At 41.3% G+C, this 26,681-nt stretch overlaps 1 protein-coding gene across 1 annotated transcript in view; it reads right to left on the minus strand.

The window, feature by feature from the left end:
- Positions 1-26,681, minus strand: part of LOC127413309 (X-linked interleukin-1 receptor accessory protein-like 2) — a 665,896-nt gene that overhangs the window by 37,256 nt on the left and 601,959 nt on the right. Inside the window, exon 6 of the mRNA XM_051650333.1 lies at positions 21,034-21,108. Within this exon, the coding sequence (XP_051506293.1) occupies positions 21,034-21,108 (75 nt within the window). The remainder of the gene's footprint in view (positions 1-21,033; positions 21,109-26,681) is intronic.

Raw genomic sequence — 26,681 nt, forward strand, 5'->3', positions numbered from 1 at the left:
AATCACAGTTCAGCTGGTTTTATGTCCAATAACGCTATCCAAAATGGTCAGAAACTTATGTCAGAAACCATCAATGACCAGCTCAACTTCACCGACCACATCTCAAAAACAGGCGATCATGTAGATTTACTCTCTACAACATTAGGAAGATATGACTCTTCCTCTCTGATCATGCTTCATAACTCCTTGTTCGGTATCTTGTCATATCTAGACTGGATTACTGTTCTTAACGATTAATGCTCTTTTAGCCGCCTTACTGCATGAGCAATCAAGCCTCTGCAAAATGTAGCAGTGCGGCTAGTCTTCAATGAATCCAAGAGAGTGCATGTTACAGAATAGTGGTCTAACAGTCTAACAATGGTCTAAAGGCCTTTTCACACCAAGATCGAACATTCACAATACTTTACTACGAGTGTAGAAAAACGAACCTCACTGCTGTTTTTATTGCAAGGACAAAATAACACAAGTATTCCTGTAACTGTGCTCTTTTTCTCACCACACACAAGAAACCCTGTATTTAATACTAAAATGCAACAATTAAATAAAGAATAGACCATAAGACTGTGTCTTTTTATGTTCTTTTTAATGTTATGCATCATATTTTATTCTATACCTGTTACTTGATGTACATTATTTCATGTGTATTTATATCACTGTACCTTGGTTTACATTATCCAGGCATAAAAAAAAAAGAATAGCTGGGTTCAGGAGTTCGTTTGGAATATACTCGTAGCAAAATACATGCATAAATATAAAGATAGAAGACACGAGACGTATGTAACAGCGCTCTTTGCTCATCCCACTCACACAAAAAACACTAATTCTATGTTCCTATAAATGCATCAAAAATGTGGAAAGATCATAATGAAACAGTTATGCCAATTAGGTAAATAACTGCCTTAACTGTATTAAATATAACCTATTAATCTCATTCATTGACAGCTGAATGCTTTATGGTGCGCTCAGTAACTTTTGTCTTTTTGTCATCTTGGACATCAATAGTTCACAATTTCAGATGCCATTGTTGAAATATAGTATTCACAGTCAGTAATGATTATTTTAATCAATGAGAGAAAGTGTCAAATAACAGGATGGTTACTGAGATTAAGCGAGTAGTATTCAGCTGGTCATGTGATTCTAACATGGCAGCCCCCATGTGTGGACCCTCTCCATGTAGAACAAAACATCTTTTATAAGTTACTGATATGACTGGAGTCTTCGTTTTAATGTGAGTGCTCATGATTCCCTACATATATTGCAAAATTACAATTCATGTCTTTAGGAGTAACACTTTTTTAATGAGGAAAAAATTACTGAGTGCACCTTTAAATAAATGTTTGTAGAACAGCGTCACCTACTGTATAGGGGTGAAATTGTTTTTCATTTTATTCGTTTTGGTCTTGGTGTTAATAGACCTGTCTTCTTCAGTTCGTCTCACAAATTTGGTATGAATAGGCCTTAACAGTGTGGCTCTCCTTGGCAGGTTCATGAGAGTTCATAAGAGAAACAACAATGTCTGATTCATTAACAATCTTCTTTATTTCAGTTTTGACTGAACATTATTTGTATTGCACTGTCCGTCGTGCAAATGTTACCGAGTGGCAGATCTGCGCACCATCAACACACACAGATGGGCACTCCTCTTCGGTGTCGTGCCGTGCCAAATTCCTAACCGTTCGCTCCACTCATTTAAAATAAACTGTCTATGTGAAAAACTCTATTGCTCCCTGAGCTATTCTTCTCTGCTCATCAACCCATCTCACTTATGCCTGTTTTACACTGCACGCTGAAACAGTACAGAAGCAGTGCGTATTTTTTTCTGCATCCATGTTAACAAATGAGTGTATTTACTTCGGAAGCAGAAGCAGCGCGTGAGCAGCTGGAGTTTCTGTGCAGAGTCTATTTTTACTACGCTGCTTTGTGTGCCTTGATGGACATCGTGAACAGTGGCGAATTCTCAGGGCCAGCAAATTCTTCTCTGCTGGCCTAACATGCCAAATAAATAAATATTTTTCATCCTTTCATTCACAATCACCTTTTTGCCTATGTATTTTTAATCGCTTTCCACTCTTAATTAATCTACAAACAAATAGAGAAAAATGAAAAGTTTATCCAGTCAGAATTTATTCCTCAATGCTTACAAGCAAAGTGTGACAACTGTTTCACAAATCGCATGCCCGAATCTGAGCTTGTCAGCCAAAGCAGCTTGTGATTTTGAGCTCCACCCCTTCAGGCCTTCAGAATTTCCACAGAATCCCTCAACAGCGCAAATGAATGGGCAACTAAAATCAGATTGATTTATTTGTTCTTGGTGGGTGTGATCTTTAGGATGTGTCCTAGTTGAGGACTTCTAGCTGGCCTTGAGACGCAATCACGCTTTAAGTGATGTACGTAATTTGAAAGCGAAGAGCGCGAGATCTTGCTGTCGAGTTGGCTGTCATCACTGCTGGTATTGCCGTTGAGAAAGAGATCCTTATGGATTTAAAAACCTAAGATGTTCTGCATGATCGTGCGATTGATTAATTAAACAGGAAAGGAGGACTGATTTTCACTTCAAGCAAATTGGTAAGTGCTTTTTGCATTGTTATAGCAACATCAGGAGTTTTCTAAGTGTAAATTAGGCTGCTTGTGCATTTAGTGTCAGAGCAAGTTTTGAAAAGTAGTGCTGCATTCCATTCAACTCGGAAAGTCAGATTTTACAACTTCCTACAAGAAAAAGTGCAATGGAATGCAAGTCAGAATTACAAATTGTGGTCTCGTACAGAAATTCTCAACTCTGATTTCGCTGAGATGCAGGGGCATGATGTCACACAAACATGTTGACACTCAGGGAGATGTACAAAGTAAGTGATAAACATTCACTTTATTAAGTAATATTGATAAATTGAGTTTGTTTCCACATTACATGATATTAAAGCTTGTTTAACAAACACCTGCTGCAGAAACAGGTGTATAAAACATTATAATCTCTTTTGATAATCGTACAGCTGTACTGCAGCATTGTTTATCAGTTGGGTTGCTAGGACACATATCTAATGAGAGTCAAACCCCTGATAAGCTAACGGGAGCATTGCAGTTTTGTTTCCTTAAACATCATCTTCCGAATATCGGGATGGAATGCATTTATGGTCAGAGATATCAAGTAGGAATAGCTCACATCCAACTTGAATGGAATGCAGCATAACCATGTACCCTGACGAAACAAAATTTATTGCAAGCAACATTTAAATCGCAAATATTATTAGATAGATTTTTCCAGGTATTATAGACCTCCTTGGTAGATTCATATGAAAAATTATGATTTTTGAATATCTGTTCGGGAGACGTTCATTTCACAAAACAGTCATGCTGCAGTTAAAATTAGGCTTGCTTGAGCATTAAGTGTCATTTCAAGTTCTGGCTTTTGTGCGTGGATGTGTTTTTAAAATGTCAATTGGTATTTATAGTTAGCTGTGACATAATGTATGATGCCCAAAGGCATAAGGTGTCTTATTCATTGTGAAACTGTTTTCTTAATGGCATGAATCACACTGAAGGCCTAGACTTAAAATGCATGGCCCGCCACTGATCGTGAAGTTATGTAGACCAAAAAAAAAAAAAAGTAGATAGTGCACAGATTAAGCATATATTGTAGTCTAGTGTGTTTTAATTTTAATTACAGCTTGTAGGAAAACAAAAATGTAATGACACAAAAACAAAATGTAAGTATTTAAATTATTTAGCTTAAGCAGACATTTGGTTTATTATCATTTAAAGCTACAGTTTACTACAAGTCATAGCTTGATGAGCCAAAACGTCATGGTTACTGGTGTAACCTCTGTTCCCTGATGGAGGGAACGAGACGTTGTGGCGATGTAGTGACAATAGGGGTCACTCTTGGGAGCCCGAGACACCTCTGGTCTTTGATAAAAGGCCAATGAAAATTGGCGAGTGGTATTTGCATGCCACTCCCCCGGACATACGAGTATAAAAGGAGCTGGTATGCAACCACTCATTCAGGTTTTATGCTGAGGAGCCGATATAAGGTCCGGCCATTTCAGCGGGTAGTTCAGCGTTGTGGCAGGAGGGACACAACGTCTTGTTCCCTCCATCAGGGAACGGAGGTTACACAAGTAACCATGACATTCCCTATCTGTCACTCACTTGACGTTGTGTCGATGTAGTGACACTAGGGGTCCCTATACAAAACGCCACAAGGGTGAGTTCATGTTACGTGAACTGGCGGTGTGTGGTGGGCAGACTTTCTGTGTGCCTCATAGCCAGCACACCAGGTCGACACATAACCTCCCCCAACATAGTTATGAGTGTTGAACGGCCCTTTTTGGGGACAAGTCGACTACCCAAAGATAGAGACAGGCTTAACCCAGTCGTGGCCTCTTTTCCCCTTCTCTTTTTCCACTCCCTAAAAAAGAAGGGGGATTATCCAACTGGGCCGCCAGGTCTAGTCAGGGGGTGTCCCTCCCAAGGGGAAGACACCGCGGAGACCACACCTCGCCCAAAGAGAGGGGGGATATTTAAGTGGAAGAATACGTCACATGGTCTTTCCAACCATGTGGAGAGCCTTCAAGGTAGATCCTGCCCAATGGGGGAGGAGTTACTACAAATATGGAGACTGGGGCAGAGGGGCTCTGCCCAAGGAAAACGCAGTTTGTCAGCAGGGAAACGAACTAGCGGAAGATATAGATCTCATGGGGTTAGCCTTACAGGGAACCGCCACATGTGGAGCACCTACCTCAGAACAGGGCTCTTAGTTAGCACGTGTACTGCGCCGGCAGTGAGTTTCTCCGAAAACTCGACTGCCACAGGGCTCAGAGGAAGTCAACCAGGGAACAAAGTTTGTGAACACTACTGGGAATTAACCGCGCACGTCTTCAGCTCCAAGGGAGGTGGAAGGCGCTATGTGAAAGCGATACACCCGGCCAGGTATCCCGGGTTGATACGCTTGTGTTGCGTGCCACTACCTGGGACGAAACCGGTTCCACCCGGAGGTTGTAGAACCTCGCAAAGGTGTTGGGTGTTGCCCAGCCCGCTGCTCTGCAAATGTCTGTTAGAGAGGCACCTCTGGCCAGGGCCCAAGAAGCCGCTACACCTAGGGTAGAATGGGCTCGTAGCCCTACCGGGGGCGGCATGTTTTGGGCGAGATATGCCATAGTTATGGCATCAAAGAGCCATTGGGCGATCCTCTGCTTGGAGACAGCGCTTCCTTTCTGCTGTGCACCAAAGCAGACAAAGAGCTGCTCAGATATGCTCAGAGCTATGCGTGCGATCCAAATAGATGCGTAAAGCGCGCACCGGACACAGCAACATCAGGGCTGGGTCTGCCTCCTCCTGGGGCAGCGCTTGCAGGCTCACCACTTGGTCCCTAAAAGGGGTGGTGGGAACCTTGGGCACATAGCCCGGTCGGGGTCTCAGGATCACGTGAGAGTAACCCGGACCAAACTCCAGGCACGTTTCGCTGACAGAGAACGCTTGCAAGTCACCTACTCTCTTGATGGAAGTGAGCGCAGTCAGGAAGGCAGTCTTCAAGGAGAGTGCCTTAAGCTCGGCTGACTGCAAAGGCTCAAAAGGCTCTCTGTAGACCTACGGAGAGATCAGAGAGATCCCATGAGGGAACGAGGCGCGGTCTGGAGGAATTCAGCCTCCTGGTGCCTCTTAGGAACCTGATGATCAGGTCGTGCTTCCCTAAGGACTTACTGTCAACTGCATTGTGGTGTGCTGCTATGGTGGCAACGTACACCTTCAAGGTGGAGGGGGACAGCCTCCCTTCTAACCTCTCCTGCAGGAAGGAAAGCACTGATCTGACTGCGCATCTCTGGGGGTCTTCGCGTCAGGAAGAACACCACTTAGCGAATAGATGCCACTTAAAGGCATACAGGTGCCTCGTAGAGGGGGCCCTAGCCTGAGTGATCATGTCTACCACCACGGAACCATGTATTGTCGGCCTCACCCATCTCGACCAGGTTGAGCCAAAGATGGCGCTCCTGGACCACTAGTGTGGCCATTGTCCGCCCGAGAGACCACGCCGTGACCTTCGTCACCCGGAATGGCACTGGAGCGGGGCGCGGCTGCTTTGAGCGGCGCCGTGAGCCCAGGAACCAATCATCAAGCTGCGAGGGTTCAGGGGAGAGCGGAGGATTCCACTCTAACCCGAAGTTCGCGGCCACCCGGGAAAGCATGTCCGTCATTTTGGCATCGGTCTGTGACTGGGCAATCGTCCCCGAAGGGGGAAGCCCAGCTGAGGCTTCTGCGTCCGACTGGACTAGCCCGCACTCCGATGTTGCGCTTGAGAGCTCATCATCTTCACGAGCTCCGAACAAGAAGCCAGACTCGCCGTGAGACGAGCCGGCGAACTCATTCGGAAGCCCAATTGGGGCAGACGAGCATGCTGGGGAATGGGAGGTCCGCGGGGGGATACCTAGCGGAGACGATCCCATTGGGGTCCCCAAATCGCCCCCAGTGCTAGCCGTGCTGGCCTCATACCCGTAGGTAGAAGGACCGAGGCGGGGAGCTGCTGGGGTGGCTTGCTTTCATAAGAAAGCAAGCCACGACCGCAACGTTGCCATGGTCATGTTCTCGCAGTGAGAACATGAAGCATTCACAAACGCTTCTTCCGTGTGGGTCGCGCCCAGGCATGAAAGACAGCGATCATGACCATCCAAAGTTGAGATATAACGACCGCAACCAGGAATAACACACAATCGGAAAGGCATCTTTAAAAAGACACATCTTTAAAAAGACACGTCTTTAAAAAGACATTCTGTGTGTGCGCTCTTTTAGAGGGGAAAAATGCTCTTTCAGAAAATATACTCTCTAGTTTTTCTGCCGAAGTGCCCAGGGGCGTTCTCTGCAGTGCACCAGTGCAGAGGAGGGAGAAGCCGCTGAAATGCATGTAACAATTTGGCCCTTGTCAAAGTCGCTCAGGTCTTTACTCCTGCCCATTTCTCCTGCATTCAACACGTTGACTACGAGATTGGATTATTCGCTTACCATCTAATCTACTCAGACCTTGACATGTGGTCTTGTCAGGAGATGATCAACGCTATTCGCTTCACCTGCAAGTGGTCATAATGTTTTGGCTCATCAGTGTACATTGAGAGCAGGTCTAAAAGGGTTAACAGTAATAACCATATACAGCCGAGTGTGTTATCAAATGTAAACAAATGCAAGCGACAGCATGTGTGGTCGGTAAATTCAAAATTTACCTCAGTCTTGTACTGAAAGACACTTGTATTAAAGTACTTTGTTGCTCTCAACTTTTTATAAGGATTACTTTTCAAAGGAAAAAACGTGGGATGCTGTACCTGGCTGTTGGTGGTGAAGATGGTGATAAACATATTGGAAGTGTGTCCTTTTTGTGGGGAAAGTACTCAACACTTAAATGTTTTGGCTGGTGTTTGAACAAAGAGATATCGCTATTCAGTGGTTGTGCATAATTACTTTTTTCTAACTATAATATGAAGCTATATTATTAAGTGTGATCGAGCCAAAGAGTGATCAAACCGTCTTCTGTTGTGCAAATCAACATTCAGGCTCATCATCCTCACCCTCCCACTAAATAATTTTGTTTAAAAATGAGCAGAGCTCATTGTGTTGGCTGTCACTACAAGAAATAATTCTTCAAGACTGTATTAAATAACACCAGCAGCATGTAAATAAGATTTCATGATGGTCATGCTTGTAATACTTATCAATAGCTCACTCCTGAAAGCCATTTTATAACTTTATTTTCTGTATAGAATGCAGCAGTTTCTGCAGGAGACACGCGTTGTTTGCTGCGATATTGTCATGATGCACTGCTTCAGTTCGGCTCACACACTGCTTCGGCGTGCAGTGTAAAACAGCCGTTATGATGCTATCTGTCTGCTAGAGGCCAAAAGTGCAGGAGGGATGGATGTTATATAGTAAGTTAATCAGTTATAAGAAATCACAAAATATAATGTAACCAAATGCTTCAATTTACTTAATAATAATATTCAAATGTTAATTGATCTGGATATGTTACATAACCCTATTGTGAAATAAAACTTTATTTTTTAATACAATAATACTTATATAATACAACAAAAATACTACAGAACAATTTTACTGTGTTAAATGTTTATTTTTGCCTTGTTTTATTCAATTGGCATGAAGAACTTGATAACAGTTTTGTTTAATAATCTCCTCATTCCAAATCTGGAGAAAGGCTGTTCCTTATATGTCACTCACTCGACGTTATGTTGATGTAGAGACACTAGGGGTCACTCTTGGGAGCCCGAGACACCTCTGGTCTTTGATAAAAGGTCAATGAAAATTGGCGAGTGGTATTTGCATGCCACTCCCCCGGACATACGGGTATAAAAGGAGCTGGTATGCAACCACTCATTCAGATTTTCTCTTCGGAGCCAAACGGTCATGCTCACTGGGCTGAATTCCCACGACTGTTCATTCACCTCTGCTGGATCTGATGGCGCATTTCAGTGGCTTCTCCCTCCTCTGCACTGGTGCACTGCAAAGAATGCCCCTGGGCACTTCTCAGAAATAAAAGAGTATATTTCTCTAAAAGAGTATATTTCCCTAAAAGAGCGGCACACACGGAACGTCTTTTTAAAGACGCGTCTTTCTAAAGATGCTTTTCCGATTGTGTGTTATTCCTGGTTGCGCTCGTTATCTCTCACCTTCTGACAGTCATGATCACTGTCTTTCATGTCTGGGCACTGCTCACGTGGAGACAGCGTTCGTGGATGGTCATGTTCTCATTGCGAGGACATGTCCATGGCAACGTTGCGGTCGTGGCTCGCCTTCATAAGAAAGCAAGCCACCCCAGAGGCTCCCCGCCTCGGTCCTTTTACCCACGGGCATGAGGCCAGCGCGGCTAGCACTGGGGGCGATTTGGGGACCCCAATGGGACCGCCTCCGCTGGGTATCCCCCCGCACGCTCGTCTGCCCCGATCGGGCTTCCGGATGAGTCCGCCGGCTCGTCTCATGGCGAGTTCGACCTCTTATTCGGAGTCCGCAAAAGTGATGAGCTCTCAAGAGCAGCATCGGAGAACGGGCTCGTCCAGTCGGAAACCTTAGCTGGGCTCCTCCCTTCGGGGACGATTGCTCAGTCACAGGCTGACGTGGAGATGATGACATGCCTTCCCGGGCAGCCGCGAGTGTCGGCTAGAGTGGAACCCTCTACTCTTCCCTGAACCCTCGCGGCTCGGTGATTGGTTCCTGGGCCCCCGTTCCTTTCTTCCCGGAAGTGTCTTTGGTCCCCCTTGCGCGGAATTTGGATGCATGGCTTGTGCTTTCCAATCCGTCGCGAGGGCTGGTCCGGACCGTCTGACTTGGCTACGCGATTCACTTCGCCGGGCGTCCGCCCAGGTTCAGCGGTGTCCACTTCACCTCGGTAAAGGGCGAAAATGCTGCTACCTTGTGCGGAGATCGCTACCCTCCTACGGAAGGGTGCGATAGAAACTGTCCCTCCAGCCGAGATGAAGAAGGGGTTTTTCAGCCCCTACTTCATTGTACCGAAAAAAGGCGGTGGGTTGCGGCCAATCTTGGACCTGTGAGTACTGAACTAGGCTTTACACAGACTCCCGTTCAAGATGCTGATGCAAAAATGCATTCTGGCGAGCGTCCGGCAACAAGATTTGTTCGTGGCGGTAGACCTGAAAGATGCGTACTTCCACGTCTCGATTCTTCCTCGACACAGACCCTTCCTGCGGTTTGTGTCTGAGAGTCAGGCGTATCAGTACAAAGTCCTCCCTTTCGGCCTGTCCCTGTCTCCTCGCATCTTTACGAAGGTCGCAGAGGCTGCCCTTGGCCCGTTAAGGGAGGTGGGCATTCGCATTCTCAACTATCTCGATGACTGGCTAATCCTAGCTCATTCTCGAGACATGTTGTGCACACACAGGGACCTGGTGCTCTCACACCTCAACCGACTAGGGCTTCGGTCAACTGGGAAAAGAGCAAGCTCCTCCCGGTTCAGAGCATCTCTTTTCTCGGTTTGGAGTTGGACTCAGTCTCCTTGATGGCATGCCTTATGAACGAGTGTGACCAGACGTGCTGTCACAACAGGTTACCCTCAGGTGAGAGTGGAGACTCCACCCTCAGGTGGTCCAGCTTACTTGGAGTCGATTCGACAGGCACAGGTGCACCTGTTCACCTCCCAAGAATCCTCCCCACTGCCCGCTCTGGTACGCCCTGACCGAGACCCCCTCGGCATAAACGCGCTGGCACACAGCTGGCCCCCTGGCATGCACAAATATGCATTTTCTCCCAGTGAGCCTACTTGCACAGACCCTGTTAAAAGTCAGGGAGGACGAGGAGCAGGTCATCCTGGTAGCACCCTACTGGCCCGCCCAGGCGTGGTTCTCAGATCTCAAGCTCCTCGTGACAGCCCCCCCCTCCCCCGGTGAATTCCCCTGAGGAAGGATCTTCTTTCTCAGGGACAGGGCACCATCTGGCACCTGCGCCCAGACCTCTGGAATCTCCATGTCTGGCCCCTGGACGGGACGCAGAAGATCTAAGTAGTCTTAGACCTGTGGTGGTAGACACGATCACTCAGACTAGGGCCCCCTCTACGAGGCACCTGTATGCCTTTAAGTGGTGTCTGTTCGCTAAGTGGTGTTCTTCCCGTTGGGAAGACCCCCAGAGATGCGCAGTTGGATCAGTGCTTTCCTTCCTGCAGGAGAGGTTGGAAGGGAGGCTGTCCCCTTTCACCTTGATGATGTACGTTGCCGCTATAGCAGCACACCACGACGCAGTCGACGGTAAGTCCTTAGGGAAGCACGACCTGATCATCAGGTTCCTAAGAGGCACCAGGAGGCTGAATCCCTCCAGACCGTGCCTCGTTCCCTCATCGGACCTCTCTGTAGTTCTTCAGGGTCTACAGAGAGCCCCCTTTGAGCCTTTGCAGTCAGCCGAGCTTAAGGCACTCTTCTTGAAGACTGCCCTCCTGACTGCACTCACTTCCATCAAGAGGGTAGGTGACTTGCAAGCGTTCTCTGTCAGTGAAACATGCCTGGAGTTCGGTCCGGGTTACTCTCACGTGATCCTGAGACCCTGACCGGGCTATGTGCCCAAGATTCCCACCACCCCTTTAGGGACCAGGTGGTGAACCTGCAAGCGCTGCCCCAGGAGGAGGCAGACACAACCCTGTCATCGCTGTGTCCGGTGCGCGCTTTACGCATCTATTTGGATCGCACGCAGAACTTTAGAATCTCAGAGCAGCTCTTTGTCTGCTTTGGTGCACAGCAGAAAGGAAGCGCTGTCTCCAAGCAGAGGATCGCCCACTGGCTCATTGACGCCATAACTATGGCACATGTTGCCCAGGACATGCCGCCCCTGGTAGGGCTACAAGTCCATTCTACCAGGGGTGTAGCGGCTCCCTGGGCCCTGGCCAGGGGTGCCTCTCTAACAGATATTTGCAGAGCAGTGGGCTGGGCAACACCCAACACCTGTGCAAGGTTCTACAACCTCCACGTGGAACCGGTTTCATCCCAGGTAGTGGCACGCAACACAAGCGGATAAGCCCGGGATAGCTGGCCGGGTGTATCGCTTGCACATAGCACTTTCCTCCTCCCTTGGAGCTGAAGACGTGCGCAATTAATTCCCAGTAGTGTTCACAAGTTTGTTCCCTGGTTGACTTCCTCCGAGCCCTGTGGCAGTCGAGTTTTCGTAGAGATTCGCTGCCAGCCCTGTACACGTGCTAACTAAGAGCCCTGTTCTGGGGTAGGTGCTCCGCATGTGGCGGTTCCCTGTAAGGCTAACCCCATGCAATTATATATCTTCCACTAATTCGTTTCCCTGTTGGTAAACTGCGACTTCCTTGGGCAGAACCCCTCTGCCCCAGTCTCCATGTTTGTAGTAACTCCTCCCCCATTGGGCAGGATCTACCTTGAAGACTCTCCACATGGTTGGAAAGACCATGTGACGCATTTTTTCCAATTAAATATCCCCCCCTCTCTTTGGGCGAGGTGTGGTCTCCGCTGTGTCTTCCCCTTGGGAGGGACAACCCCCGACTAGACCTGGCGGCCCAGTCAGATAATCCCCCTTCTTTTTTAGGGAGTGGAAAAAAGAAGGGAAAAAGAGGCCACGACTGGGTTAAGCCTGTCTCTATCTTTTGGGTAGTCGACTTGGGCCGTTCGACACTCATAACTATGTTGGGGGAGGTTACGTGTCTACCTGGTGTGCTGGCTATGACGCACACAGTAGTCTGCCCACCACACACCGCCAGTTCACGTAACACAGTTCAGCCAATTGTGCCGTTTTGTATAGGGACCCCTAGTGTCACTACATCGACACAATGTTGAGTGAGTGACAGATAGGGAACATCATGTTACTTGTGTAATCTCCGTTCCCTGATGGAGGGAACGAGACGTTGTGTCCCTCCTGCCACAACGCTGAACTACCCGCTGATATGGCCGGACCTTATATCAGCTCCTCAGCATAAAACCTGAATGAGTGGTTGCATACCAGCTCCTTTTATACCCGTATGTCCGGGGGAGTGGCATGCAAATACCACTCGCCAATTTTCATTGGCCTTTTATCAAAGACCAGAGGTGTCTCGGGCTCCCAAGAGTGACCCCTAGTGTCACTACATCGCCACAACGTCTCGTTCCCTCCATCAGGGAACGGAGGTTACACAAGTAACCATGACGTTATGTCCTCCTCTGTGTCGCTGCACTATATTAGTTTTGTAGGATATGTTAAGTTAATAGCCAACATATGCTTTTGGGAATACGTAAATGAGAAAAAATAGTGATCATGGAATGTGTTTAAGTCACAATGCACATTATGCAGTATAGAGATCATGCAATTTAGAAACATGCCTGATGACATTGTAATGGAAATATTTGAAATTGGGAAATCAATGCCAATTCCCAGCCCTACAAATATTAGGTGATGTTGATTTAATTTTATTGTTAACAGCCAACAGTATCTCATTTTTCAAACTGAATGAATTAAATTGAAATATTTGGCATGAAAGGATGACACAGTCATTTTATAAAGTTAGAAAAAAATTCCCCTCGCAAAGGAAAAAGATCCCCTTTTTTTTTCAATTCCAGGGTGCAAATATTGTCTACTTATGGAAAAATGTATTTCTGACCCTGGTCTCATCAATGGATTGGACTGTTGTTTAAAGTGTTTTGGATGGTTCTGCTGATAAAACATTGAGACATTGCTTTTTGTCATTATTGAGCTTGACAGCCTCAGTCCTCTTTTACTTTCATTATATGGAAAAGAGTTGCCAGGATATTCGTTAAAATGTCTCCTTTTGTGTTCCACAGAAGACAGAAAGTCATATAGGTTTGGAACAACATGAGGGTGAGTAAATGACAGAATTTTCATTTTTGGGGGTGAACTGCCCCTTTAAACATTTTGAGCTTTAAGTGGTTTTAACGGATGAACAGATTTGCAGAATGTGATTTTCAACAAAGCAGAACCTCCATGTTAAAAATCTCTACAGCTCAGCAGGGATACACTGAATGCATCACCTGAGGACTGAAGACGTTCATCATGCTTTTAATGAAACTGTCAAAATACAATATCATGCTGCCAATAACCTATTCATAATATACATATCACTGATAACCACTAATAAATCACTGCACATTATCCAATAAAATCCACACATACAATCCAAAGAAATCTGGTGCTTTAATATAAAATGAACCAATAAAGGATCCTACTTACACTATACAGTGGCCCCAAGCATTTGGACGTTTAAGTCGTCTAAGCCTCCATACATTGCTTTGCTTGCTTGAGCAGTCTGACATGCAATTCTGACTCAACCAAAGGTGAGAGTTTGTTACAGGACTACCTGTTTGTCTGTACAAAGGCAGATGAATGGCAGGGTGGGAAGGGCAGCAGGAGTGTTTGGGAAACCATGTTTGAAAACTATATTTAGTGGTGTTTTTTCAAACTTCAGTGAATAATTCACACTAACTATGTTACAGACATGAATGACACCTTAAAACATGTGGCTTGTTGAGGAGAAGTGTGCTGTTACTTTTCTAAGAGATCAGACATGATTTTCACCTGGTAAAAAAGGTAAACATTTAATTCATTTTGTCATTTTTTGTTTTGTTTTTTGGCACAAGTCGACTTCACTTTCAATCAAACCAAACTGTGTAAACAAAGGTCTGTGTCAATAAAACTTCAGTGAGAGTCACTGCAGTATAAACACAGGTGATGTGGAGTTCTGTCACATACTGCAACACATTCACTGTGAGTTGACCCCTGATCTGCAGGGCAATGTGAAGACCGCAGTCACATCTGTGAATCTATCCAAGTGACAGTACTGTAAGAACATGTCACTGACCTGTAAGGGAACAAGTTCTTGAAAGAACAAGGCTCTGCTTACTGCATACTATATACAGAATTCGCTGAGGGCTGCTCTAATCTTTCTGAAAAATAGCACTGTATGTGAAATAGTATGCATAATGCAACAATAAACATATCTAAGAGATGTCCAGTTTTCATATCAGAAAAAAAAAAAAAATGTTTTTAATGGAATACTAACATAGTGCATACTGCAGAGTATACACTGAAGAGTCTGCTGTCTATTTTTTAAAACAGTACGTGAAACAGTATGCATTATGCAACAATATACATTTTAAACAGTAGTATGCTACATTGTTGCCACATGACCTTAACACTGTATGTGCATGCTTAATTCAGCGAGTGGTGTCCAGTTAACATCTTAGAAATAAAAAATTGTGTTTTCCATTTTTTAATATGTCACAACTCTTGGCAATCTTATTAAATAATAAGTCAAGAAAGAAGTGATATGTTTTGTCACACTGTAAATGGATATCTTGTTTTAAATCAGACAAACTTCTTTTTATGAAATGTTCTGCTAGAAGTATTTTTGTGCTATATTTCTTAAAATCAAATGACATTTGGTTTTATATTCTGTTGTTACTGTTTTATAGTGCAAAGACATTCAAAAAATTTTAAGTTTGACTTAAGTATGCAAATATTTTTTGAGGCCTTAAGTTGGCAAATGGTGTGGGTCATCCGGGTACAATTTAAATCATTGGTAATTAGAATACAGTTACATTCAAAAAGTATTTTGATTACTGAAGAGATTACTTTGCATTTTATTGTCATTTGTTTCATTTAATATTTAGTCCTTTCAGATGGAAAACATTTATCCATATAAATGATGTGATTCAAAGTGCATTTGAACAGCGGTGAAACACTTTCTTATGATGTGTTACATTCATACGAGCAGACAGAGAAGTAAGTTTGAAGTAAGTTTGGAGCAGAAGAAATAGAAATAAACCTTGTGTAAATTGTCAGCTTTATGCTAAGATAAAATGCTATTTCAAGCCATTTTACATGCACATGTTACCAGGCATGATCTTATTTTTTTATCAAGAAAATTCACGTTAGATCACAGTGTTTTCTTTCTCTACTATTACCTTTGATATTAGGGCAGAATAGTTTTTGTTTTATTGTTTTTCTGTAAAAATATTTAAAAATCCTTAAAACAAGATCAATTAGCTCAATTGGCTTGTTTTAGAAGCAACATTGCATAAAATGTTTAGGAATCTATATTTAATATAAGTATATTTTGTCTTACTGTACTGGCAGATTTTCTTTTTTCACTTCTTATTAACGTGTTTATAGTGAAAACAACTGCCAGTGCTGAAGAAGTAATCTAAAGTATTTAGATTATGTTACTGACCTTGAGTAATCTAACGGAATATGTTACAAATTACATTTTACAGCATGTGTTATGTAATCTGTAGTGGAATGCATTTTAAAAGTAACCCTCCCAACCCTGACAGCAGAAATAGGAAAATAGTGCTGTATGGTAGTATGCTATTTCAAACAGAGCACATGTATGAGAATTTAACCATCATCCTTTGTACTCTGGCTCTGTAATATAAGCCTCTAAAAATGTCACTGTGACATAATTTACAAAGACATATTCACTGTGTAGTAGACACTTTAAATGCATGACACTATGAGCAAATGGACTTCTTGTCAAGTGGCTGTAGATCTCAAGTGCTAAAGGAGTCATGTTACACACAGAGATCAAGTCATTTATTGAAATAAACATGCGCAGAGAGATAGCTGACATTCCAAGGACTCTGAAAGTCCAATCCAGCACGGTCTTTGTGTGGAATAATGTGTTATAATTTAGCTGGACCTGACAGAATAAATATGCGAAACCTACAGCTATATTGCTCCTGACAACAGCCAGCGGTTGTTTAAACGAGGAAGCTTACAAATGCATGCAGACAGAAGTGAATGCTTTAAAATTAAGAAGGGGAGTTTAAAAGACAAACATAGTATTGTATCCTGACTGTATGCACTAGAGTTTGTTATATGACTAAATTGACAGAAGAAAATTACTTATCTACAGCAGCATACCGCAGTGCTAAAGAGATGATGTTATGGACATAAGGATGGCCTGACTATTTGAATTTGTTGGATGTTATTGTGTTATGGTGGATATTTTAGATCAAATCACAGTACAGATCTCAGTTTAAAGGGTTATAGTGTTTTTCTGTTGAGACTTTACAGGAAATGTCAGCTGACTTGTAGGGCTGCAACTAACGATTATTTTGATAATCGATTAATCTAACGATTATTAGAATGATCATTCGACGATTATTGCAACGATTAATCATTAGCTCTTAACCTACTATACTGCTTGTGCCCCGACTTAAAAGGTTGTATTAAATGTGCTTACTAACAATAAAGAGGAAAAAATCATCTTTTAAAAATACCTCTAAATGACATTCACTGAATTAAAGGAAAAACATACATTAAGTTTAATTCAGTAAAAAATCCTATTGTTATCAAGTGTTTTTGTCTTGTTTTCCATTTAAAATTGTCTAAAAATCCTTAAAACAAAATACAGTTACTTGAGAAGCAACATATATGATATTAAGACTTGCTCTAAGAGGATGTATCTTAAATAAGTGTATTTTTTCACCTTCATTATATTTCTGCGAGTGCAGTAAAGACAAAATATACTTATATTCAAGATCTATTCTCTAAAAGCAAGCCTAAATATCTTATATACTGCTTCTCATGAGAATGCATCTTTTTTTTTTAAAGGATTTTTAGATGTTTGTATTTTTTATATTATATTCAACATTCTCTGATAAAAAAAAAATTGCATTATAGCTGCTAAAGTAAATGTATGTTGTTTTAAAGGAGTATTAGATATTTATATTGGAAAACAAGCCAAAACAAAAATAAATCAAAAATGTATTTTTTTGCAGTGAATAAAGGGGCGAAGACTACCTCTCTCACCTTTCTGTTCACTTCAATCCATCTTTAACTCACACACACACAAAAAAAACTCTCTTTTATTAATAATTTTCTTCACAATAAGAAATGCACAGTGACACATACACTATATTGCCAAAAGTATTCGCTCACCCATCCAAATAATTGAATTCAGGTGTTCCAATCACTTCCATGGCCACAGGTGTATAAAATGAAGCACCTAGGCATGCAGACTGCTTCTACAAACATTTGTGGAAGAATGGGCCGCTCTCAGGAGCTCAGTGAATTCCAGCGTGGTACTGTGATAGGATGCCACCTGTGCAACAAGTCCAGTCGTGAAATTTCCTCACTACTAAATATTCCACAGTCAACTGTCAGTGGTATTATAACAAAGTGGAAGCGATTGGGAATGACAGCAACTCAGCCATGAAGTGGTAGGCCACGTAAAATGACAGAGCGTGGTCAGCGGATGCTGAGGCGCATAGTGCGCAGAGATCGCCAACTTTCTGTAGAGTCAATCGCTACAGACCTCAAGTTCATGTGGCCTTCAGATTAGCTCAAGAACAGTGCGTAGAGAGCTTCATGGAATGGGTTTCCATGGCCGAGCAGCTGCATCCAAGCCATACATCACCAAGTGCAATGCAAAGCATCGGATGCAGTGGTGTAAAGCACACCGCCACTGGACTCTAGAGCAGTGGAGACGCGTTCTCTGGAGTGATGAATCACGCTTCTCCATCTGGCAATCTGATGGACGAGTCTGGGTTTGACAGTTGCCAGGAGAACGGTACTTGTCTGACTGCATTGTGCCAACTGTGAAGTTTGATGGAGGGGGGATTATGGTGTGGGGTTGTTTTTCAGGAGCTGGGCTTGGCCCCTTAGTTCCAGTGAAAGGAACTCTGAATGCTTCAGCATACCAAGAGATTTTGGACATTCCATGCTCCCAACTTTGTGGGAACAGGTTGGGGATGGCCTCTTCCTGTTCCAACATGACTGCGCACCAGTGCACAAAGCAAGGTCCATAAAGACATGGATGAGCGAGTTTGGTGTGGAAGAACTTGACTGGCCTGCACAGAGTCCTGACCTCAACCTGACAGAGCACCTTTGGGATGAATTAGAGCGAAGACTGCGAGCCAGGCCTTCTCGTCCAACATCAGTGTCTGACCTCACAAATGCGCTTCTGGAAGAATGGTCAAAAATTCCCATAAACACACTCCTAAACCTTGTGGAAAGCCTTCCCAGAAGAGTTGAAGCTGTTATAGCTGCAAAGGGTGGGCCGACATCATATTAAACCCTATGGATTAAGAATGGGATGTCACTTAAGTTCATATGCGTCTAAAGGCAGATGAGCGAATACTTTTGGCAATATAGTGTATATTATGATTCAATAAGTCGCGAGCCATCATGTTATAATCTGCGAGCCATCACGTTATAATCTAGCTGCAGCAAGCACGCACACTCGAGGGATGAGTGTCCCCACGACAGAGTGTGCATCAGCCAGGTGCAGTTTTAATCTCTCTCCCTTAGATCGGGACGCTTCACACAACTCATAGAAGAGGCGCTGTCCGCACAGAGAAATGCCAGTTTCAGAGTTTGTAGTTATTTACATGATCTGCTTCCGTATTATTTGAACTTTAATAAAGCTATAACACATTAAATATAACTGCATTTAAGATGTAACGCCGTGGTGTTTCCTTCAAAGAGCTCTGGCTCCGCTTATTCCACAACAAGAGTGCTTCTGTATTTACTTATTTTGTATTTTTGCATTATTATTCTCTCATACTTTGCGATCTACATCACCTTAAGCTGTTTGGAAAGTTTAGAGTGAATCTGGACTGTGAGCTGTGTAATTCTTCCTCTCCTCAGCGAACTGCAGTGCTGCTCTCGCATATCATCATTAGAATTTAATGTGATCTCATGTTACGTTAAATGAGATCAAATGACTATTCGACAACAAAAATTTTTGTTGTTGATAATGTCGACTAATCATTTCAGCCCTACTGACAAGAGAATGATACCTTCCCTTGAAGGGAGTTAGAACAAAATAAGTGCAAATTTTCAGTGTTGGGCAAAATAGTAATCCACTACAGGTTACTAATTGCTCCTCTAAAATTGTAATCAGACTATGCTACTCATTACTTCATGTGATACAAACATTGAAGCATCCCAGTGATGTTATTCTGAATATCAGCACTCTTGGAAAAGTGCTTGGCCAATCAGATTCAAGGACCAGAACTAACTCTTGTGCCATTGAATACATCTTCAAAAAATCACTAAAAAAGAAGACTATTTGTCTGATGGACCTAAACAAACTGTCATTTGTAAGTGTCTGAATTGCTGTGTTTGTAGCCTCTATTTGTCCTGCAGGTTCCCACACAAAATAAAAATAGAAAATAGGGAAAAAATAATGAAATGTTTAAATTACTTGTTCATGTAGGTGGTTGAAAATGTTCTTTTAGAACGTAATCACTAAAATTAATAACATGAATATTACAGCAGCACACACCTCTTCCACTTGGACAGTAATTACATTCCCACATTTGTGTCAGTTTCTCCTAATTGTCAATTTGCTGAGCACTAATAAACATGCAAATGAACCTGCAGCAACTAACTGGCTATTTGTGAAACTATATTATTACACATTGCTGGAAGAATATTCATTATATGTAGACTAGAAATTAAATAATATCAAGTCTTCCTAAAAATGTCATCCTTTTAATATATTTTGAGGGCTAAGCACTGTTAAGCATAACAGTGAAGCGGTTTCTGCTGGAATGTCAGGGCTAGTTGTCACAATGAATATCAGTACTATAAGGTTTTCTGTAAGAAGTCAAACGTACAATTAAACAAATGTGTCTAACAGTGTTTTTGACCACCTAGTTCAAACATATTATTTATAGTATTTGTTGGTAAAAACAATGATTTGATATTTTTGTACATTACATTTTTTGCTTTTTTATAAATTATTGCGTGTCTCATAGTTGTTTTACTCTTAAAACGCTGTAGAGGGACATGTTGTCACAAAAGAAAAATTTGTGTTTGTGATGAACAGGGCAGGGCCGAGCGGTGTCTGGGCAGAGCAAGGTCAGGAAGATAATTGGTGAATGAGTTCCAACTGTGTGCCACACCGGTCTTGTGTTCCAGTGAGAAGCGGTGGGAGTATTTCACTAGAGGAGACAGAGAGTGGCAGACAGAGAGAGAGACACACACAGACCTCTGTGTGTTTATGTATTGAACGTAAAAGCCCACGATGTTTGTAACAGAGAAAAGTGTGTGTGTAAATAAATGTCTACATGTTTGTTAAGCCGGTCCCAGCTTCCTCCTTGCCCATGCATTCCTTGAATTGTTTCAGTGTTCAATTGACTTTTTTTTTCCTGGGCAATAATGTTGGAAATATTCAATAGTAAAAAGTGTGACAACAAGCCCCAGTCTTCCCTTGTGCATTTCTTTAGTGCTTTAATGTAAGCCAAAGAAACTGAAATCTAATTAGTTTACAGGGATTCTTTTTTAGATTGCAAATGTAGTTTCTGCATACAGCTTTTAGCAGAGTCATTCTTTGGTTTAGATAAGATACAGTTGATTGGGTTTCATAAATATTCTCTCAAATATGTAAAACAACAATAACAACAACAATGAACTGGCCAATACAAACAGGGCATTTAACACTGATGACTGTAGAGAAGTTCTTTTTATAAAATAGAGGTGCCTCTTTTACTCCCTATGACTAATGACACATTACCTCTGTGTATGGTCTGTTATTATTAAGTGTAGAGATGGAGTGGCATGTTTGTGCGATTGTGAAGAGAGACTCACCGAGCTGTATGTCTATTACACTAGCCTGTCTGTCTGACGGGAACAAGACTTTTGGTGGTCTGGTTGTGAGAAGTGCTGTAAAAAAATAAATAAACACACATTAGTAATGCGACAGAGCAGTGTTTCTCAAACTTTTTTAAACTGCAGCACCCCTTTATAGTGCCCCCCCCCCCCAGTGGCACCCATACCACTCAATAATAAATAAACAAACAAATATGCTCTTGAAAACACTCTTTTTTATATTAATATTAACAAATTAAATTAAAACAATGTAGCCTTGAAGTGTTCCTTAAATAAACATTGCTACGAGCTTTTAAAGTAATTAACAGAAGTAAATAGTACAAATTCAAGTAAATAGTATATAGCGCTAGTTCAAGTGCAAAACTAAATAATTGTTTAGGTTTTTAGTAACAGCAGCCATTAAACTTAAAAAATCTTAATATATAAACATTAAAAAGTAAAGTACTGAAATTATTGATGGTATCTTTACTGTGTGATTATTATATTTGCATTAATAGTGATTTAGTGCAGTCACAGTTTGACTGAGAAGCAGACCTGTCATTGAAATTTATTGGGCTTAAAGCGACTTAAGTCATGCAGCGAAGGATAGTGAGTAACCGTGTTTCCATTAATATCAAATTAAGATGGCGCAAATTGTTGTCCCTTTCTGCTTACACTCTAGTAATACATTAACGGCTGTTTTTACATTAATATTGCCTCAAAAGGGGCATTTTGACCAAAAAGTGCATTTGCGTGTTCACGTGCGCAGTTGCATTCACCACGAGACACAAGCGCTCTATAGATCATGCATGCATGTGAGCGCTTGAAAGCAGCCGGCAGTACATAAACAGCGGGTCTTTCATCATTTCCTCACCCTCGTGCCATCCCAGATGTGTATGAGTTTCTTTCTTTTGAAGAACACAAAGATTTTTAGAATAATATTTCAGCTCTGTAGGTCACACAATGCAAGTGAATGGTGACCAAAACTTTGAAGCTCTTGAACTTTGACTCTAGTGTTTTAATCCATTTCTTCTGAAGTGATCCAATCGGTTTTGGACGAGAACAGTAATATACTGTATATAACTTTCTTTTTTTTTTAACTATAAATCACAGCATTAGCAGTCTCATTGGTGATCATGATTTCAAGCTCAATTACACTTCCTTGCGACATCTGGCACTCTGCGCTTGTCAAGCACTAGGAAGTGAAATCGAGCTAGAAATCATGATCATGCCTAGAGACTGCCATGGCAAGATGTACTGTGAAAAAGTACTTTCATGCTGCATTTGTGTTTTTTGGAGCTTCAAAGATTTGGTCACCATTCACTTGTATTATTTGGTCATACGGAGCTGAGATATTCTTCCAAAAATCTTTGTTTGTGTTCTGCTGAAGAAAGAAAGTCATACACATCTGGGATGGCATTAGGGTGAGTAAATGAACTGTGGAATGCTTAAACCCTGACTTTAAGCAAAGCCCCTAAAAACGCATCTTGTAGGGATGTCAAAAGTACCAGTAGCCCTAATTTGGTATACCTGTTGATTTTAAAATATAAATATAATTTGATGCTACACAATATGCATCCCAGTCTTTCTACGGTTTCTGTAATATCAATTCTGTGTGCGGTATTTGTGCATGCAAAAAAAGTGCTCACAACTTATGATTATGGCTGTGTGTGTGAATGGCCAAAATGCCCATCTTGGTGTGATATTGGAAACTGTGTTGACTTGGTCCATCAAGAATGCAATAAAATATTTACATTATATAAAATGTAATTAATATAGTGTTAAAACTGATATGTGCATTAAATGATGAATTAGGATCTGTGGTTAGGAGACTCATTTACACATTAACAATTTGTTATAATGAATTTGATTCAAAAGATGCAAAACTGTAAATAAAATAAAGGTAAACAAACAATTACTGCATTCAGGGGTGAAAACAGAAAAGCATGACTTTTTACAATAATGACAATGAATAAATGTAATAAATATATAATATCTTTGTTTTAAGCTCTTGGGATGTTGAAGACAAATCAGTCCACTGAAATGAATGAAATGAGCATTTGTTATTTTTGACCTGTCACATGGCACTAACTGAATGTATTGCAGGTATTGGTCCAGTTGCCATTGGAATGACTAATGAGAAAGATGCCCAGACTGTCTTCCAACACCAAACATGAGCCATTGTGTTTCCAATGAAGGTAAAATAGTGCCTAAATGATTTGCATGCGCAGAGTAAGATTTGTAAAAGCATAAATGAAGTTACAAGCATAATACCTAAACGTTCTCTTATTGCGAGTGTAAAGTTGAGCTGACACCATTTATTGATATAAATCTCAATCTGGTGTTCAAATGTTTCTTCTTGTTGCTGATCATTATTTGAATTATATTTTAATTACTTTCAATTATCGGATGGATGGATGGATGGATGATATCATTGAACTCATTCTAAAAAAAAAAAAAAATAAAGTAAACTATCTATCTATCTATTCACAGAGTTTTGTTTTATATGACTTTATTCATTTGTTTTCTAGCATGAGTTCTGTGATACCAGCTAATTCCATATATTCACCCAAATACCTTGCCAATGATAATTAATAGTAAATATAATTAAATTGTGTATGTATTAATATTTCAGTTTAATATTTAAGAGAGATATCCAGAGGAACGACGCTGAACCATATGAAGAAGAAGCTGTCTATCATGGTGTACGGTGTTACCGGTTTTACTCGGTACACGGGACAACACCAGTGTGAAATTTTATACCGGTGGAAACATAATGAATGGAACTTCCAGTATCAATACAATAGCCTAACGTATAGAATATCCTTAAATAAAGAATACTTGCCTAATTAAAAGTTTGCGGCCCATGATAAATTAACCTAAATAACGCATTGAAAGCCAGATTTTCTTTACCAACGTGTCAAATTACACAGAAGACATTTAATTGCAGATAGTGAATATAATGTACATGATGGGTAACTGTAAGATGTCTCGGATTCAGAATGACACAAGAAATGCTGTTAGACACACAGACATGTGCTTGAAGAAACACACATTATTATATTTTTAAGAACAGATGACAGAAAAGCCGTCTATGCGCATGTCTGACGCACTGTTTGTTTGGAGGCGTGCAGTGTATGTAAAGGGTTCTCACCCTTTCTTTGTTTCAGTCTTCTGAAATGTTTTGGCAAGAACAGTATCATCTACGAGAATGCTGCAAATGACCTCAGACATCTCAGTTCAGGAGGCGTTTTGAGTACAGTTCGCTTTATTTCCACAGAGCAGTTCATTGTGACCACAACTCTGCAGCCTATACATCTGTGATTAAAACATAAAATGATACAAAAACACGTTCACCTCGAACCATGATTTATATTTCAGTGATTATTATCATCATTATAATGATTATATTTAGCCTACATTTAAAATAGTTTTTAGATCTTAATTTGTATTAGTAATTTTCCGCAGTTGTCACTGACGGATATTTGCATGATGGTAAATGAAAGGTAGTTATATGTGGGTTTTTTTTTTACTGCTTCGTTATTTTAATTGCTTTTTCATTTCATTTGAAGTGCAATTTGAATTTAGAAATATCTTTGGATTGAGTTTTGAGTTTTTTAAAATAAATGAATTAAATCTTCTGTCACTAATGCAAGAATATTCACCGATCCCTCATATATATATAATTTTTTTATAAAAATATTGTGAATAAATTGTGAAAAATATTGTGACCGGTAGAGAATGCATGGATGAAGTAGGTTCGTTGCCAAAGAGATGTTGCCCTTCACAACTGTTGTAAAGACATCTTTCTAAAAGTTGAACAACTCAGTGTCATTTAAATGTTTTGGTTAAAATCAATAAAAAATAAAGTTCAAAGTTTGAAAACAAGCCGCCTTGCATTTTTGTGTAGGCTATTGTTTAACAAAAATTACTCCATAGTACTACCTAGCGTCCAACCAGCGGTAATACCGGTGTTAGTCGGTTTGAATGTGAACACTGCACCGGTGTGAAAATTATGATACCGTGGCAAGTCTAGAATGCGCTCCCCAGAAATATGGGATTTGAAAGCTGCCAAAAACTGCTAAATGCAACTAATAAAATGCATATAACGATATACTACTATATAATTGTACATAGTAGGATAGCAAATAAACATATCAACTTCATCTGGCACTTGATACACTCACTGAGCACTTTATTAGTAACACCTGTACACCTACGTATTCATGTGATTATCTTACCAGCCAATTATATAGCAGCAGTGCATTGCATAAAATCATGCAGATACGGGTCAGGAGCTTCAGTTATTGTTCACATCAACATCAGAATGGGGAAAAAATGTGATCTCAGTGATTTGGACCATGGCATGATTGTTGGTGCCAGACGGGCTGGTTTGAGTATTTCTGTAACTGCTGATCTCCTGGGATTTTCACACACAACAGTCTCTAGAATTTACTCAGAATGGTGACAAAAACAAATAGAAACATCCAGTAAGCAGCAGTTCTGCGGACGAAAAATGCACTTGAATCAAAGATGTAAAAATGTCAACTCTCTTGATGGAACGGTTGCAGAGTTATCCACGTTTTTTAGTTATAGTGCCTCCTATGGGTAGAAGTGGACATAAAAAAAAAAAAACAAACAAAAAAAAACATTTACTTCGTGTTTAGAAGATATATGTCAATAAGTGAAAATGAGTCACTTATTTGACAAATATAAATTCTTTGAACAACTTTTTTCAGGAGGGTCCTTAGAATCAGACAAATGTGTGTTGGAGTGCTTTTTTTTTCAGAAAACAGAGAATTTTAACTCTAGTCTTTTCAGTTATGGAGTTATTAGCAAAAAGTATGTATTTATTACAGCGCCACCTGAGTAGTGATTTGGAATTTGGGATCTTTTTACATTTGGGATTTTTATTTTTATTTATTTTTTATCAGCACACAGGTTTTCTGCACAAAAAAAGTGTATACACATGGTTTGTGAATGAGGCCCAGTGTATTTTAATACCGTGAATTATTGGCCAAGAGCATGACACAATCGAAATGTAAAGAAATATAGGAACAAAATGATCAACAATTGTGCATATTTTTGGGGCTATGCAGTTTACGGTAATATTAATAATTTCCAGTGTTCATATTAAATGGTATTTTTGTTTACTTTTATATGATCAATAATTTTGGTGCTGTGTTGCGCCACCACTTGATGTCCAAATCCTGAAGCAAAACCAGTTGGGAACTTCTGCTAGGCCTACAGTACTACTGCACTATTGTCTATTGTGTCCATTTCCAGGGCAAACAGACTCTTGTGTTAACCTCTCAAAGAGAGTAAGAAGTCAAGGAGAGTTTGGTTCCCCATGTGCTGTATAAATGCTTGTCCGTTTGGCCCTGTATAATAGTGTGTCTCTATTGTGCAGGAACACAGTGAGGGATGAAGCCAGGAGCCTCATCCATCTTCAGGGGGCAGCTGCGGCTTTAGCATGCAAATGAAAGCTATCATTCTTGTCAACAGAAGACTGACCTGTTCACCAGACCACCCTCAATGTAACATCAGCTCTTCATCAGCTCACAAAATCTACACTTCCTCTACTGCCACTAGATGCTGGAATACTTGTAAGAGATCATGTACAGACAGCAGGTCATCATCACAAAATA

This window comes from Myxocyprinus asiaticus, chromosome 22, assembly GCF_019703515.2.
Source record: "Myxocyprinus asiaticus isolate MX2 ecotype Aquarium Trade chromosome 22, UBuf_Myxa_2, whole genome shotgun sequence".
Lineage (NCBI taxonomy): Eukaryota > Metazoa > Chordata > Actinopteri > Cypriniformes > Catostomidae > Myxocyprinus > Myxocyprinus asiaticus.